Raw genomic sequence first — 18083 nt, forward strand, 5'->3', positions numbered from 1 at the left:
TAGCAAATAGAAGAGCCCGACTTATTTTGAGCACTTGGATTATTTGCAACCAAGTAGCCCTCCATCCCTGAGATATGAAGCTTCAGCAATGTGAATAAAACGAATTGATTTGCAGGGTCTAGGTTTATTATGAGAATTAGAAGTGCAGATTTATTTTAAAGTCGGATCTATGAAGCTTCAGCAATCTGAATAAAATGAATTGGTCTCCAGGGTCTAGGCTTATTATGAAAATTAGAAGTAACGATTTATTTTAAAGTCGGATCTATGAAGCTTCAGCAATCTGAATAAAATGAATTGGTCTCCAGTGTGTAGGTTTATTAGGAAAATTAGAAGTACAAATTTATTTTAAAGTCGGATCTATGAACCATTGAGAAGAACTTTAACTTCTAAATGTTTGAAGTTATATAGAATTGCAAAACCCCGATAGGTCAATGGAAAATTCTCTAGAATGCAAGAGGATTCGTGGGTTTCCTATCAAATAAAACAATTTAAAATTTTAAGAATAGTTATGCAAAGAGAAATCGAGTAATTGTGAAATGATTGAATGGAATAGAAGCTGCACTAAACATTTCTCTACGGGCCAGGAAGGCAGTGTTAAAGGGACTCGAGAAGGAATGTAAAACACAACCTATTATAGAGGAAATCTAACTTAATCTAAATATATATTCATTACTGGTCATGGTTAATTGTGTTTATCTTTGGTCGTAAGGAGGAATGATTGTTATTTTTATTCTCTTCACCCAGGTTCAACTCTCACAAGTGATATGTTCACCAAGGTTCAATCACTATTGATCATGGTTAATTGTGTTTATTTTTTGGCCATAAAGAGAAATGATTGTTATCCTCCTCAATCGGGTTCAACTCCCACAAGTAATATGTTCACCCAGGTTTAACTCCCACAAGTGATATGTTCAGCTCATATTAAGTATATTGTTGTAACAACTTTGAGCCTTGTTGTTGACTGGTTTTATACTCGAAAATTCTAGGGTTTAACCATCCTCAAAATGAGAGAGAGTACTCGTCGCTTTTCTCAGAATTTGTAACCTGCAAAGAATGTTCAATAATGAGCACAAATGGCTAATGAGTGGATGCTGAGAGTGTTAAAGCATCTCCATGAGAGCCGTGAAAGAAATAAAGTTAGCTATGTTGCAAAAGTTTGTGAGATGAGGATGACAAAATGCATTTTGAGGACTGCTAAAATTTTCTCTCAAATTGACCTCATCTTTCAAAAAATGTTTTTTTTTAATAAATCTGTGTAAAGTAAGTTGAAAATTTGTATTAAATATTGTTGTAACAGCTTTGAGCCTTGTTGTTGACTGTTGACTGGTCTTATACTTGAAAATTCTTTCGTTTAACCATCCTCAAAATGAAAAAAAGTATTTGTGGCTTTTCCCAGACTTTGTAACCTGGAAAAAAATGTTCAGCAATGACTAATGAGTGGATGCTGAGAGTGTTAAAGCATCTCCATGAGAGCTGTGAAAGAAATAAAGATAGCTATGTTGCAAAACTTTGTGAGATGGGGATGGCAGAATGTGTTTTGAGGACCATTAAAGTTTCTCTCAAATTGACATCATCTTAAAAAATGATTTTTTTAATGGGAGAACGTGTTTTGAGGACAGTTAAAAGTTTCTCTCAAATAAACATTTTTTTTAATAAATTTGTGTAAGGTACTTAGAAAATTTGTATTAAATCATATCAAAAAGAGTAATATCTAACATTGCTATGCTCACTTGCCTGTCGCAAGGGAAACCAGAGGAAAGGAATAACATTACCTTACTGCTTTTTTCCAAATAAAAAGCCTGAAACTGATAGCAAAACCCATTATTTAGTGCCTGCTAAACATATTATAGTCCTAAGTTGCACGAAGCACCAAAACATTTTGGAGTTTTTGAAATGCTAAACATATTATAGTCCTAAGTTGCATGAAGCACCAAAACATTTTGGAGTTTCTGAAATGGGTATTCTTAGAAACTTCACTTCCTAAAAATGGAAACATAATCCAAAATGTCATATGAGAAATTTATAAATAAGTAATTAACACATTATTTTTGATAAAATAGAAATAAAACCCATAGATAACAATTTAGAATGAAAAGCATGTCTATATTAACTCTCATAATCATTAGAAATAAGACCCATAAGTGAATGAAAACCATGTCTATATTAACTCACATTCACATAGATGATTATAAAAAGGTCGAGTTTTGGTCGAATTTTGGCAGAATTTCGGAGTTTTGGGTACGGGTGCAGCCTGAAATGCCAGGTTCTTAGAAGTTTCGTGTAACATAGTTACGCACGCTTGAGACCATTCTATCTTCATTTGTCATCAAAATAACGTAAACAAGTGTGTTGTCAGTTGCCATAAATAGAAACTCTTTAAGTGGCAAATTCCACCTCGATTATAATAGGTGGGCCTGTATCCTCGTATGAGTCTGTGAATTCTATATTGGCAAGCTTTCTTGCCATTGCTGTCATTCCATCTTTTGCATGTCTCTGGATTCTGGTGTGCCTCGATCCTGTGCTGCCTATGTCTAGAATCCAATTGCCAATTTGCCCCAAGACTTCTTCAGTGGTACTGGCAATAAGTCTACGTTTAATTCTGGCTTCCTTCTCAGCATCCTCAATTGCCCTTTGGATTGCTGGTGCGATACCTTTGGATTATTGGTGGGATATTATTGTAATGGACTTGTGCCAAGTGCTCTACTGCTATTCGTGCCCAGGAGGTTGATGGACCATTATTATTGTGATGACCTCTTCTGATGTGAAAGCCTCGAGGAAATGACCTCTTCTGATGTGAAAGCCTCTTCCTCGAGGCATGGTATTACACCAGCGAAGAGAGAAGAACCTAGTGAGAAAAGAAAGTGGTTTGTAGACAACTTTGCACAGGAATGGACTTAGAAAAGTTTTCCTTTAGATGAGACAGAACTTGAGTGCCCAGAAGTTGCCCAGGCCCAAAGACTTCCCAGCACAGGGCCAAAGCCAAAACCATCTTTTGACTGAGGATAAGATAACTAGAGAGTGAAGATGAAAAAAGTGTGAAGGAATTGAGAGCTTAGGGACTCAAACAAAACCCCTTCCATAGGATCCTTTCCTAACTCTTAAAGTATAACCCGCTACCCCAGAGGAGAATACAAAGTAGATCAAAGTCAAAATCAGGAAGAGAGCCTGGAAAACCGTTCCATGAAAGCAGTGCCAGAACTGGTAGGCAGCCACCAGAGGAACTCCTGGGGAAAATTCAAAGCCTTTGATCACTGTTGTGAAGCTTGGATAACATTGAGAATGAGCCATTATTGACTAGACTCCAGGGAGAACGAAAACAACCTTTGAGCCACATAGAGTCAGTAATCTAGAAGCTTGAAACTTCAAGAGGGCCTAAACTGAACCCAGAGTGAAACAAAGAACAACATTAAGAGACTAGAAAGAGACCCGAAAGAGACCAGAGGAGAACAGAAAGAGACTTGGAGCCTCTAGTCCACTTAACATCCAAAGTCTGGAACTTGCAATTACGTTTGAAAAACATTTGGCCAAGAACAACTGATTTATAGTACTAGTGCAAACCAGTTCACAAAAGCCGATGGATGTGGATATGCCGAGTGATATGATTTTTGGGAAAGGCCCGTGTTTCCATCTTCCAACATTCTTGCAAACCAAATTCCAAAATGACATTCCCTGTGTCCTCCATAACTGTTGTGCTGTCAAATCTCTTTTAAGTGCTCAAATAATTGCCAGCACATTGCTTGCAAATGGTGCATGCGGCTTATCTGCATGCCGCTGCCAGGTGGAGGAGGCAACTGTCCTGTGATTGTTTTGCAATTGAACACTCATCATGCACCTAACCTGAAATTAGTGCTCACCCAAAGTGGGCGAAAAAAAATAAAAATCAAGATATTCAAAATTGCTTTAAAAATTAAGCAATTAGGCAAGATAAACATGACACATATACACACCATTCAGATTTTATATAAAATATATAAAAAATGGGAAAACTAAAATGATATTTTAATAACATGAGACACACACTATTCAGATTCTATATATAATATATTGTTAAAATTGGCAACTAGGACCAAACTCTACATGGGTCATCTTACTTATGACAGCTGATATTTTTATTAGATTTCTCTCTCGGAGAGGTGTAGGACTGATCTAAAGGTCATCCGATTTTGACATGTACAAATGAAGATATGAATTTATTTATATTATGGACAAATTGTCAAGGTCGGCCAGCAAACTCATGTAGGCTCAGAAGCCCAACAGTCACATCTATTCATCCTCAACGCTTGCCTATAAATACATGATGCCTCATCCTCATTTGGACACACTTCACTCACTCATCTTCTCTCTCCTACTTTGATTGGGTACAAAAATCAGAAGCTGCTCTCCACACGTGCGAAGGGAAGGAAGGGTTTTTCTGTTTCAGTGTTGACCAGATTTGACCGAAAATTTCAGAGGCTGTTTTGACTGCGTTGACCAAGCGTTGACCTGTTTTTGGTGCGATTTTGGGTGGAGGAATTCTGTCCTAGCAGGCCACAGATTTGGGCACAAGAACCAAGGCAATCTAACCTCCTGTTTGACCAGCATTGACTGTACTAGGGCTGGCTGCAGGGTTGACTTTTGTTGACCAGTTTTGACTGGACTTTTTCGGACTGTTTTGGGCTGATTAGACTTGCTGTTGGAGGCCGAAGTTGACTGGGTTTGACTGAGCTGAATTGAGGAAGAAATCTGCCCTGTTGACCAGTGTTGACTTTTCTGGTTAGGGCTCTTTTGCTGCTGTTATAAATTATCAGAATTTGTAAATTGTACTATCTCTCTCTGCTGAACTATTGAAGACTAAAAGAAGATTTGATCAAGGGTTTCCCCACATTGGGGTTTGTCCTTGGCTGGTGCCACATCTTGTGTCCTCTTGTCTTGGCTTGTCTTCTACTATTTATGTTTATGTTCTATCAACATTTTACTTACATGTTTATGTGATTGCTAAACTGAAATTAATATTGGGCTCATAAATAAATTGAAGTAAAATTGCTCTAAAGCATAGGACATATCATTGTTGTTTAAAAATAACATATATTAACAATAAAAAACCTAAAATCATAATTCAGCTATTTAAAGCGAGTGAGTGGATACATAGTTCAAATTTGCAAAATACCTAAATAGCATTCAGTCCAAACTTGCTGTCCACATTAAATCTTCACTGCAGACCTTTGAACCTCTCAAAAGCTTGAGAATGGTTGCAACGTGCTATGCCTGATCCAAAGACCAAATAATTAGTGTGGATTGTTTGCTGGTTGGTTTGTGTGCTTAGCATACCAGTTACAAATGTCTTCTTGCCTCCAAAAACATGTCAAATGACATTTTTCTATTGTTGATCTTAGGTTTTTTTGCTCTTTTACTATTTTATTTTTCATTTGCCAAGCTGACCTCATAAGGGATCAGGGATCAGTCTTGGTTGAGTAGACACCAAAACAGCCCATTTTGGCAGTTGTTGGGGCCATCAGGTTGAGGGATGCGCAATTGCCCCTTGAACATCCTTGATTCTGGCAAGAGACTGTTGATTTGTGGTAGCATCGGATGTGCTCTAAGCCTCAAATTTTGCAGGGAGGCTTAGGTACATGTATTCCAAAGAACCTAAAAAGCGTTTTGGGAAATTCCACTCAGACGTGATTTTATCAAAATAATTAATATTTCTAATGGGGTTCCTAAGTCTAAACTTAGGAAAATCAAAATATTAATGGGTAATATTCTAATCAAGGGTGGAACTTCTAGAAAAAGCCACGGATCATGCTAAAACGATTTGAGCCTTTGATTATGATTTAATCTAGGCCGTTGGTTGTCCAACCGGAAGATATAAGAAGGAGCTTGAGGGTCATTTGGAAAACACATAGAGAGATTGAGGAAATCAATTTTTTGAAGTGAGAAGTTCTCAGAAGGAAAAATTGATTGAGGATATCTCTTGCAGTTGAGGGGCAGGGATAGCAGCTTTTGGAGAGAGAGATTCTCAGTTGGAGATACATCAGCAGAGAGAGGCAGTGAGTGATCCAGTAGCCTTGATGCAGAGGCTAACGCAAGGCTAGAAGGGCCACGCAGAAGTAGCGTAGAGGGAGAGAGAGAAAGTCGAAAGTCAGAGCAGAGGGTCAGTTTCAGCAGTCGAAAGCCGGGGTGTGAGATTGGGACGTTGAGAGCAGTGACTCTAGGCTACTGATTGATTCCCCAGTTGGGTGACGCAGTGCCTAGACGGGTTGACACTGGGACAACGTAGAGGCAGCACAGAGACAATGCAGTGGCTGCCAGGGGCACCTCATCCAGCAGCCAGAACAACGGGACTTTTTCTCAGTGATTGTGTGAGGTAAACGCACAAAGCTTCTGCCAGTGTTTCTCTCTGTAACTGAATAACCATGTGAGGTATTCAGTATTTTCTACTGCTTAATAATAATAAACCCTTAGAGTTGCTGCACCGGTTTTCCCGCATTGGGTTTTTCTAGGGACTTTTGTCCAAAAATAACTGTGTCCTATGTGTTTTTATTTTCCTTGCTCAGTTTCTATGTTTCAGAATCATAATTAATTTGGTGTAGGCTGCTTCAGTAATTTACTTCATTGTTTCAGAAAGAAATCTGAAATAAGCTTGTAATGTAATTTACAATCTAGGTGAAGTAGATTTAGTTCGTTGCAGTGGGATTCCTGAGATTGTTAGATCTAGGAATTTTCACAGGGACACCTTGGAGCCATGTCCCCAACGAAAAAGAAGTGTCCCCATCCTGGTCAACCCGAACGAAAAGGGAGTGTCCCCATCCCGGTCAAGTGCCTTGTGACATGGGAACCCCATGGATGGGTTCCTTAAGTGTAGGATGTGTTCCTGTCTAACATGAATGAAACAGAACGTAGTGAGTGTCAAAAAGAGATAAAATCAAATGCTAAAAGGCCCAAAAGACAAAATGGGAAACGATTCAAAGAAAGAAGTCCTAAAGGTGTCAAGCATTAGTTTTCTTAGTTCCAAGGCCAAGAAGAATTGGGCGATGACATTTTTGTGGTTCAATGATTGTGTTTCCCGAGTCCACTTTGCCTGAGCTATAGTATTGAAGACTTGCTCATGACACCTCTAGTGGTTAAAGCTGTCTGGAAGCTGGAAGTAAGAGGTAATGAGCCTACAATTAGTAAGATTGTCCTTTGAGAGTTTTTTTGCTAATATGGTAAACTTGATAAGATGCTAAAAGTAGTACCGCAGGGAAGGAGAACAAATACATCGTGTTTCTCCCTACTGGAATACTGCTTTGGCTTAAACAGAATATCATGGAAATGACAATAAATAAATTGATAGGATGATTAATGAATGTAACTGGTGCTGGTTTATGATTAGAACTCTCATCAACATTTAGCACAAGCATGCTAACTATTGTTCGAAGTGTTCATTGTGGTTATCTTCTGGTTCCATTTAACAATCGACTTAATTGGTTACAACTCATGCAAGGAGATAATATAGATAGTTCCAAGATAATTGGAACTGCACTTTCTCAACAAATAGAGATCCTTTGAGATAGGAAAAACATGAAATTGTAATTCTAATTATCTAGCAATAACTATATAATTTCATCTAAAGCGATGGGCATAGCTTTTTAAGTTTCACTGTTGTGTCTAGAAGTGGAATATAGTACCTTTTTTTATAACTAATATTATTGTCTTTCTACTCTTATTCTCTTTAAGGTGTGCAGGCGTCTGCCATTATATGAAATTGGGTGGTTGTGCTATACGCCTTTCAGAACCATTATTAAAGTTTCGTTCAAGTACTGATTTCAAGAACACCTTACTGCATGAAATGATCCATGCGTACTTGTGGCTTACCGACGGGAATAAAGACCATGAGTATGTGTCCTCCATAAGTGCACATACATTCTCGTATCTGCCTTTGTTATTTCAGTAGCACTTCCGTAAGCCATTCTATTCCTTTCACCTAGATGCATTAAATTTTGTGATATTTTAAACAGTGATCATGGCCCTTTCTTTCAAAAGACGATGAAAGAAATAAACACCAGCACAGCTCCTGATCATCAGGTTGGGTTCTAAACTCTTTGCTTAGTCTATGAATATATGTGTGAGAGTTGTCTTGTACTAAGTTTTCATATTTATTGTAGAGGCCTGCCAGTGGTTATGCCATAACTATTTATCACAGCTTTACTGACGAGGTTAACAATTATAGAGTCCATCATTGGAAGGTACGCATATCATAATACTATAACCTTTTTTATGGTATAGCTGCTATTTCTATAAAATTTTGATGCAAGAGGTGTGATATGATTAGGCTACCTGGAATTTAACAACGGTTTTTTAACCTGGAGCTAAGTGTTTTTTGTCCTCTGATTTTCTGATTTGGAACTTTTAGTCTCTTTTGCTCTTTAAAGCTAGATGATTGCCACAACTCTGTGAACTATATCTAGAAAATGTAGCGTGAACAACTGTTTACTTCTCATATTCGAGAAATTGGATCTGCGTTACGAATTGCAGTGTCAAATTTGTGGAGACCTGATAAAGAGGGCTATGAATCGACAACCTTCACCTTCAGACTGTATGAGAAGGGTTGCTCGTGATGAACTTTGTGATGATATTCGTTGCCATTGGCACCGGTAAGACAAATGGTTATTTTCATTTTGAGGCAGCTTCCTTATTTATGTGATAGCAGGCTATCTATGTTGCCCCTTGTTAATATGCTGTCTTGATGTAAATGGGAAAATTTATGTGCGTGTATTAACTTGCAGGCATCGGCAGACTTGTGGTGGGGAGTACATAAAGATAGCTGAGCCACCAGGGTATCAAGACAAAGGAAAGCATGCTAAAAGCACTGGTATAATATCTTTTGTTGTCCAGATTCATCTAATATTAATTGAAAGAATGCCAAGTCTTTTTCTTGAACCTAAGTTGCATGAAACTTGGAATTGGGTATGGGTTGCCGAAACGAGAATGCTGTGAATATGTGAACCACAAACAGGTTGTGTACACACACACGTATCTGACAAGAAAATAAGAATGGTACACATCAATAACACTTAAGAAGGAAATCCGTAAATGATTATTGATTACATTATGCAAAATTCAAATGTAGCCTTTATAGATGTGGCTATACATCCAAAAACATGAGCTAAAGCCTAATAAATATGTATCACACGATCATCTTTATCTTCATCAACAAAAATATCACAAGATGCATTTTTAACACTGGATTGTGGATTGGTAGAGGAGATTCCAATTCCAATTCCACCTACATCACCATAAATATTAGGAGCAACAAGAGAGATTTCGTGTCTAGGGATTTGGCATCCACATCTACTAGTGTGCTCAAACATGCGTATACAGGTCGAAACACATTTCTATTTCGTGAAATGAACTTTTGCACAGTCGTACAGGACTTAAAATATTTTGGACATGTACGATGTGCATTTTATACCTGTACCCACGTTCCCATACATTTACGAGCTTGGTATGGGAGGTAATGTTCCTGCAAATTAGTCTTAAACCTTCTACATTGAGAACCTATGGCATTTTCATTTTGCTATGTTACAATAAATGATGCATTGCACTATGTGGTGAAACTTAGTTCCTTATTCATATGTCTATGTATTTAGTCCATATTATAACATCTACCCCCTTTAAAGGCGCTATTATGCTGGTTCATCTCTTGATTTTAAATGTTTTAAAATGCGTGTCAGGTTTAGTTGCATAAAGTAAATTGCTTCAATATAGTCAATTGTCATTTGTTAGTGATATAGCAAACGCATTGAGAATGTGTAGGGAACAACAAAAGATGTGGTAACATAGATGCATTTGAATCATTGTAGATAAGCATGGAAGTGTATATTGATATTTACTTAGGAGATCACATAGAGAATTGGACTAAGAATAAAGATCAAGTTGAGCAACAAGGACTTTTTGTACAACACATCTTGCATTTTCTGAAAACAAAATTGCTTGTATCTTCTAATGATTAATTTCTATGTGCTCACCAATTTACGAAGCTAGACAAAAGGCCTTACTAACCCTAGTCCCCAACTTCATATTGTTGAGTGCAGCCAAATAACTTTGATTTTCATTATCACTAGTTTAGATCCATCTTAACGTTGGAGCTATTAAGCTTTGAGAGGGATCAAATACTTTGAGTTGCAAACCTTTTTTAGAGTACAGAATTTTTAGTAAAGGTTTGCACCTCAAGGGATTTGATCCCTCTCAATGCTTGATAGATCTGAGGTTAAGATGGATTTGGATTGGTTATAGTTGTGGGCAGTTGGGCCCGAAGTCTATATTCATGGAATGTTTTATATAAAACCAAAAATAATTCCATTCAAATTTACTAAGTATCATCAATAATGTAGAGAGTTATATCAAGAATGCCACTTCAAAAGCTACATGAGGAATAAGGTGAATGGTAAAAATATAACTGTGTTTAATGATGAAGAAGGTGAATAGGAAGAAAGTAGTAGGATGCATATAATGAACAACATAGATACTATGGAGTGGTCAATTTCAACTTGTCTTCTTTAGCTTTTCTTTTAGTCCCACTTGTTATCTTTCTCATCTTTTCATTTTGATCATATGAGAAAAGAGGTTGAAATCAAAGACCATGTAAAACTTTAACTCAAGATATTGCGGTAGAAGGTCATACCCTACCTCTCTTGCTTTACAATATTAATAGATACTTTGTCCATCTTTGTATATTTCCCATAATGAGAGATTAAAGCAACTTAAGCTTCCAATTGAGGGCATCTCAAGTGTTTGGAGAGGAAAAAATAGAGTTCGTCATGGAATGACTAGAAGTTGGCTTTGCGACGTTGAAGATAGGTTGGTGGGGGGGGGGGGGATTTCAAATAGTATATGAAAAGCTACTTAATAACTCTTGGCAAGGACAAGGACAACAAGAATTTGATTGTCGATTTACACAAACTTGGCGCTAGCATAAACATTTCCAAATAGCACACAAGGATTTAGTAAGATTTCAGCAGAAAGAGGTTTGTGTTGGAAGTTTGGGGAAAAATACGTGTTATGTTGAAGGGGTGTTATATCTCCTAGAAACCCTCTTTTTAAGCTTGATTTGTAGGATTGTTGCAAATTGGGCACAAGAAGTTTTATTTTATGCTTTCTGTTAGGAATATTATGAATCCTCATGTCGACCTCGATGTGTTGAATTTTGGGGTAGCTATGGTCGGTATTCCCAACTATGCCAAGTCGGTCCATAAAATAAATATAAAAGAAAAAATTTTGAATTTAAATTGTCCCCAAAAGTCAAGTCGGCCCTCCAAGAAGTACAGGTCGGCTCAGTGAAAAGACACACCTATTCAAGCTCTTTCAATAATTGTATATTGTTATTTGTCCTCACCCATTTGGAGCAATTCAAATCACCCACAAGATCATCTGATTTCTGTTCAAACGTGCGAAGGAGAGAGAGAGTTAAGGAGATTTGTTTTGTTAATTTTAGGACAAGTTTGTTCTTTGCTGTAAATAACTGCATTTTTAATATTTTTCAACATTTACACATTATATTCACCCCAAAACATCATATCATCATTAGCAATTATGTAGAGAGAACAATAACATTAGCAAAGCAGTGGAACAATAAAGAAATAGAAGAAAAACATGCACACTAGAGACACTAGGATTTAGGTTAGAGACCAGGGCAAAACCTCGCAAGGGGGAAAACCCAACCAGATTCTTCTTCTTATATATTCATCAAAAGTTCAACTAAGTTACAAGGTACAATAAGTATGAGACACATCTTACAACATCTACTACATTATGTGATATTCCCACTTAGCAATATTGCTAAGGGAAATATCAATCTTGCCCAATTTTGTCATATTTCATGTTTGCACTTAGGAGATGTGGGTTCAGAGGCCCCACATGAATTTTGGGATTAAGTGGGGGCCCAAACATTAGGAAGGGAAATATTGCGGCTCTAATGGAGCGTGGGGGCCACCCCATGGAGAATTACGACCCACATGTGGAAGACACTCTCATTGGAGCGAAGTTGGTGGGGAAAGTCGAGCTGGGCTCACATGGGCATCTTGGAGGCTCTTTGATAAATAGAGCAAGAGGCTCTCATTTTGGTCATTCATTCATCTATTCAGAAATTGTGTCTTTGACATAACACGCTTGAGCTGAAGCCAAGTCTGCAATGTTGTTTAGCACACGAGTGTCTTTGAGCGGAGATCTCAACCCTTGCTTCGGTGGACTTCGAGTGCCAGCCCAAGGAGGGAGTCCTACCTATACCAGTTCGTACCAGCAACAGGGAGTGCGAGTTTGTGGAGAGGATTGGTAGCAACAGTACAGGGATTGCGCAACTCTTGGAGGAGGCACGCTTGGAGGTTGTGGAGTGAAGGGAGTTAGGGGCTGAAACTTGAGGTGGAGTCTGGGGAAGTGTTGTGGGGGCTTTTCTAGCATTTTGGCGGAGCAACAAACGCAACATTTGCTACAGGTTACATCTTCTGCTTGTGGAGGAGGGCCAAGCATTTGGGGGTCAATTTTGGAGCGTCAAAACTAGGACAAACCCTTTCTGGGTTTTTTTTGGGTTTATTGAGGAGAGGCCAAGATTAATTTGGCAGAATTTTCTGGGCAGATTTGAGAGGTCAAACAGGGGCCCCAACTTAGCCAATAGCTAGAGGAGTTAGGGGAAAATTGGGCTGAAATTCCAAGGTGAACACTTGGTCAATACCTTCATGGGTTTTTGGTGGAGAGCCCAGGGTTAATTTTCGAGAAATTTTTGAGCATCAGAGGAGGCCCTAGTAGTAGTTCTTTGTAGCCAACAACATATTTTTTAGGTAGTTTCAGCGCGGAGCCAGGAAGAGCAACAACATATTTAAGAGGGATTTCTTATTGTTCATTTGGGCTTTAGCTAGCTTGCCTTGAGCAAGCCCAAGTGCACTCTTTCCAGCGCCACATTGTACCTTCTTATTTATTAATAAAATGGCTCAGATCAACACAGTTCATGGAGATTTTTGGTTGTTAAATGTGCTGTAAATTTTTGCATGTGTTTTTGCTATGTTTGCTTTGTTTAACATTGTATATTTCCATTAGGAATATTATAGTGGTATCAGAGCATGATTTTGGCCAACTGTGGGTCTAAATCACACAAATGCTCAAGTGCTATTGTGGACTAGAATTCCAGAGGCTAAAACACTAGTCCCACATTATTCTCCAGATTGAACTTATGCCCAAAAATGTCTCAGCAGGAGAAATTTGAAAATGTTACTAGGAGCATCAAGAGACTGGCAGGGCTTCTCGAAGAGTGGTTGTCAGCAAAGGCAACAAGAAGAAACAGTAGTTGCTGACCCGCAGATGAAGGAAATAAGAGGAGCATGATTGTTGAACGAAACGCTAGTAGCAATACTGCAGAGACGAAGATGGGAGGCAGAGGTAGTGACGAGATGAGAGAGAACATACCCCTGGAGGAGGGAGTTCATCTAGATACGTTCCAACCGATTGAGCATGAGGCTAATGGCACGCAGGAGGAGCACGAGGATACACCTAGTGTGACGCAGGAGTCACCCTTGTTGGAGTTTCCTTTGGTAGCCCTAGTAGACAGATTGGAGGAGGCAATTGAGCACACATCCATTGATGAGGCATCTCGGTCTATGACAGAGCTTCAGAACGACAACCACCTACAACTGACTGATGAGCATGTCTTGCATGTTGGATTGTCTATGGAGGAGCAGTTGGAGGCTCATGTCGAGCCCATGATGGAGGAGGATGTGCAACCATCCTTTGGGCTAGCCATTGATGAGGGGCAACATAGAGACCACACGTTGGGATTCCAACATAGTTCGCTTCAGAGGCGCATTGATAGGATCTACAACGTTATCAGCCCACCCCTACGCATTGGATTGAGAGAGGTGGAGTTGTCTAGACATACTAGAGGGGATGACTAGGTTAGCAACACTATTGGGTCACCTTTGCCCATTGGAGAGAGGGAGATAGAGCTACCTAGTCAGATCTCATGTGTTGACCTGGATAGTGGGATGAGACGATTGGAGTTGCACAAGGTGCAACATCCGCATGTCGGGGTTGTTCTATGTGCGGGAGTTCGTGCATTCGATCCCTCTCTTGGGGTTGGATGGCGAGAGATTCTGAGTTGGTACCCGGTGGAGTGGACTAGACTCATGGAGATGGTCATAGTCTGGAGTAAAGCTCAGTGGGAGCTCTTAGACACCGAGGGCATTGGAGGCCCAGGTTGGCATTGGGATCCAGGTGGAGCTCCCTATCCGATATCAGACATGTGGGATGGCTATGGCATTGATGAGGTAGTCGACCCAGTGACTGAGCACATACATTCCCTAGGGGAATTCCAGTTGGCATTAGCGAATAGGCGGTTTGTGAGCAGGCTCCATGGATTGTATTGGCATGTTGGTTGCACATGGGGTCGCAAGATGATTAGCATTCTTTGGTAGGAGTTAGTGGGAGGAGGTGGCATCGATAGGCCATTGGACGAGGCATTATATGGAAGCGATGTTCTCTCGTTCGGGTATTGGGAACAAGAGTCATTGAGGATCGACATAGCAGAGATATCCCCTCTAGCAGGTGTGGAGTTAGGCTGCTCAAGTCTACCAGGGCAGATGAGGAGGTGTAGATCACTTCGTGGTAGGTGTACTAGCAGCGTGGTGGTTGCATGGGCACATATGGGATTCCCTATGGTACATGGGGGCATGGCATTGAGCGTTGGTATCCAGGGGTGCATGGAGTTGTGCCACAGAGTTCAGTGCTATGCAGAGGAGTGTAGGGGTACGTACTTGTGTGCAACCGAGCAAGATGATGCACAACAGGTTGTTAGAGTGTTGCTGCCAAAGAGATATCCTGACGAGGGCATTAGACACACCATTGGGTTTGGCACACTCAGATTTGGAGAGCGAGTTGATCATAGGGCCAATTGTGAGCTTCCATTTATCACTCTCCAGCATTGCACACTGACACAAGGGACTTGGATATCATCTCTTGATGCTCTCATCACGAGCAACAGGACCCATGAGGTTCATTTGAGACAGTTGGACAAGACACAGTGCATTGGGAGAGAGGCTTTCCAGTTGTGGCATATGGTCAGGATGCGAGTTGGTGGATGCAGGCTTGGGGTAGTCCGATCTCCTGCAGAGGTAGCACTTGCACCACCCTTAAGCCCACACTCAGGGTTATAAGTGATCCCCTTTTGGTGAGACATTCCGAGGTGTCTCTAGAGCATCTACAACGGTTGGTGGACCTTGCTTACAGTTGGATATTTAGACTCCGAGTAGCATTGGGGAGCACTTTTAGCAGGCAAGACGACAAATCCCATTGTGTGGTATGATCGACGCAGGGCCGTGTCGCACGCACCAGATTGGTTTGTGATGCATGGAGTTCATATATTGATTGCGCGCAGGGACCTGAGACGTGTTGCAGGTTGGTTCCATTAGCTGTTAGGACTATGCCACAGTCGTTCTGGCTGTGGGATTTAGGGGTTTGGCTGGTCAATTGGACACTCTGTGTCGTGGTGAGTGGGATCAGGATGGGGGATGACCCAACTCACCCTTGGTTTAACACATGGGGGAGTGTTGAGGCCTTGCTCGCATGGCAAGGTTAGTTTTCCTTGTTATTGCTATGTATCAGGGTGAGTGTTGGATGGGTAGGAGGTGACATCATGGAGGTGCTTGGTCTAGATATGTGGGGACTTCATAGATGTTTTACCGTTAGGTCCTAGGAAAGGTGGATACAACTTGAGCATGAGGGGCAAACTGTCATGATCAGAGTTGCACAACGACAACATAGTGGCACCCTTTTTAGACTAGCGTGGGATCTGAGCATCATAGGACTTGGCAGTACAACTACCCTTGGGGATGAGCTAATTTCTACAGGGGAAGATCATTCAGATCTTCCATTGGGCTTTGGTGACTCGCTGATGGCATGGGGGACTTCATTAGCATGGCAGGTGGGCCAACAAGATGATATCAGGAGAAGCTCACGTGAGCAAGACGCTATCTTTGCAGGGATTGGGTGGTATCTTCGAGAGTATACTCCTGGAGTGCATGGGATGGCCTACATGGTAGGACAACTTCACGAGGAGTTGGGCATAGTGCCACATTATCATGATCCTCTACTCATTGATGGTATACAAGAGATTTCTGGTACTTATATCGAGCATGATAGTAAGTGGAGCGAGGGGAGCTTCAGGTGGGACATGATGGCTTGGGATCCTGGTATTGAGGGATTCTTTCATGTTAGGACAGTGCAAAGGTCAAGGGACGAATCAGTGGCGCATCTGGGATCCTGGCACATTTTTGCAGTGCCAGTGGGGAGCAACAACTAGAGAGAGCGTTGTTTGACAGTTGCTTGAGGGTAAACAATGTTTTGGCGGGGAGGACTGTGATATTCCCACTTAGCAATATTGCTAAGGGAAATATCAATCTTGCCCAATTTTGTCCTATTTCATGTTTGCACTTAGGAGATGTGGGTTTTGAGGTCCCACATGAATTTTTGGATTAAGTGGGGGCCCAAACATTAGGAAGGGAAATATTGCCAATGTAGTGGAGCGTGGGGGCCACCCCATGGAGAATTACGACCCACATGTGGAAGACACTCTCATTGGAGCAAAGTTGGTGGGGAAAGTTGAGCTGAGCCCACATGGGAATCTTGGAGGCTCTTTGATAAATAGAGCAAGAGGCACTCATTTTGGTTATTCATTCATCTATTCAGAAATTGTGTCTTTGACAAAGCACGCTTGAGCTGAAGCCAAGTCTATAGTGTTGTTTAGCACACGAGTGTCTCTGAGCAGAGATCTCAACCCTTGCTTCGGTGGACTCCGAGTGCCAGCCCGAGGAGGGAGTCCTACCTATACCAGTTCGTACCAGTAGCAGGGAGCGCAATTTTGTGGAGAGGATTGGCAGTAACAGTACAGGGACTGCACAACTCTTGGAGGAGGCACGCTTAGAGGTTGTGGAGTTAAGGGAGTTAGGCGTTGAAACTTGAGGTGGAGTTTAGGGAAGTGTTGTGGGGGATTTTCCAGCATTTTGGTGGAGCAACAAACGCATCATTTACTATAGGTTACATTTTTTGCTTGTGGAGGAGGGCCAAGCATTTGGGGGTCAATTTTGGAGCGTCAAAACTAGGACAAACCTTTTCAGGGTTTTTTCTGGGTTTATTGAGGAGAGGCCAAAATTAATTTGGCAAAATTTTCTGGGCAGATTTGAGGGGTCAAATAGGGGCCCCAACTCAGCCAGCAACTAGAGGAGCTAGGGGAAAATTGGGCCAAAATTCCAAGGTCAACATTTGGCCAATTCCTTCGTGGGTTTTTGTGGGTTATTGGTGGAGAGCCCGGGGTTAATTTCCCATAATTTTCTGAGCATCCGAGGAGGCCCTAGCAGCAGTTCTTTGCAACCAACAACATATTTTCTGAGTAGTTTTAGCGCAGAGCCAGGAGAGAGCAGCAAAAGATTTGAGAGGGATTTCTTATTGTTCATTTGGACTTGGCTAGCTTGCCTTAAGCAAGCCGACGTGCACTCTTTCCAACACCACATTGTACCCTCTTATTTATTAATAAAATGGCTCAGATCAGTGCAGTTCATGGAGATTTCCGGTTGTTAAATGCGTTATAAATTTTTGCATGTTTTTCTGCTATGTTTGCTTTGTTTAACATTGTATATTTCCATTAGGAATATTACACATTAGCCCTACTAGGACAATCCAACAACAGGCAGGCATCCAATCACATTGTCATGGGAACACAGTATACATCATTGTCACTGCCATAGAGCATTGCACACTTCACTGTTGTTGCCATCACTGTCTTAAGCCATACATCAGAGTGTCTTTGCCATACACCCAAGGTCACTACCATGTCAAGAACATTGCCTTATCAAGATTAATGCCATGCATTAAGGTTATCGTCATTTCAAAGTCATTGCCATACTATCATATCAAAGTTACAACTATATCAAAAGTTACTGTCATATGCTTCCACAAGTCACTGTCATATAAATGTTCTCCAAGTCACACAGAATAATGCAAGCCACTAAATAATGCGAGCCAAAGAACATGATGCGAACCACAGGAAAACTAATGCGAGCCACTATAATGTGATTGAAAGAAAGCCT

General features: G+C 40.7%; 1 protein-coding gene across 7 annotated transcripts in view; it reads left to right on the forward strand.

The window, feature by feature from the left end:
• Positions 1 to 18083, forward strand: part of LOC149239726 (uncharacterized) — a 408199-nt gene that overhangs the window by 224901 nt on the left and 165215 nt on the right. For 4 of the 7 annotated variants that reach the window (XM_089373506.1, XM_089373507.1, XM_089373509.1 and 1 more), the window contains 5 exons: positions 7704 to 7854; positions 7977 to 8043; positions 8124 to 8204; positions 8494 to 8612; positions 8745 to 8830. In XM_089373506.1, the coding sequence (XP_089229632.1) occupies positions 7704 to 7854; positions 7977 to 8043; positions 8124 to 8204; positions 8494 to 8612; positions 8745 to 8830 (504 nt within the window). Of the gene's footprint in view, positions 1 to 7695; positions 7855 to 7976; positions 8044 to 8123; positions 8205 to 8493; positions 8613 to 8744; positions 8831 to 18083 lie in introns of all 7 variants that reach the window. The other 3 variants (XM_089373510.1, XM_089373508.1, XM_089373505.1) reach the window with 1 other exon arrangement.

This window comes from Pinus tabuliformis, chromosome 8, assembly GCF_031772625.1.
Source record: "Pinus tabuliformis cultivar Carrire ecotype Pingquan chromosome 8, CPIR1, whole genome shotgun sequence".
Taxonomy (NCBI): Eukaryota; Viridiplantae; Streptophyta; class Pinopsida; order Pinales; family Pinaceae; genus Pinus; species Pinus tabuliformis.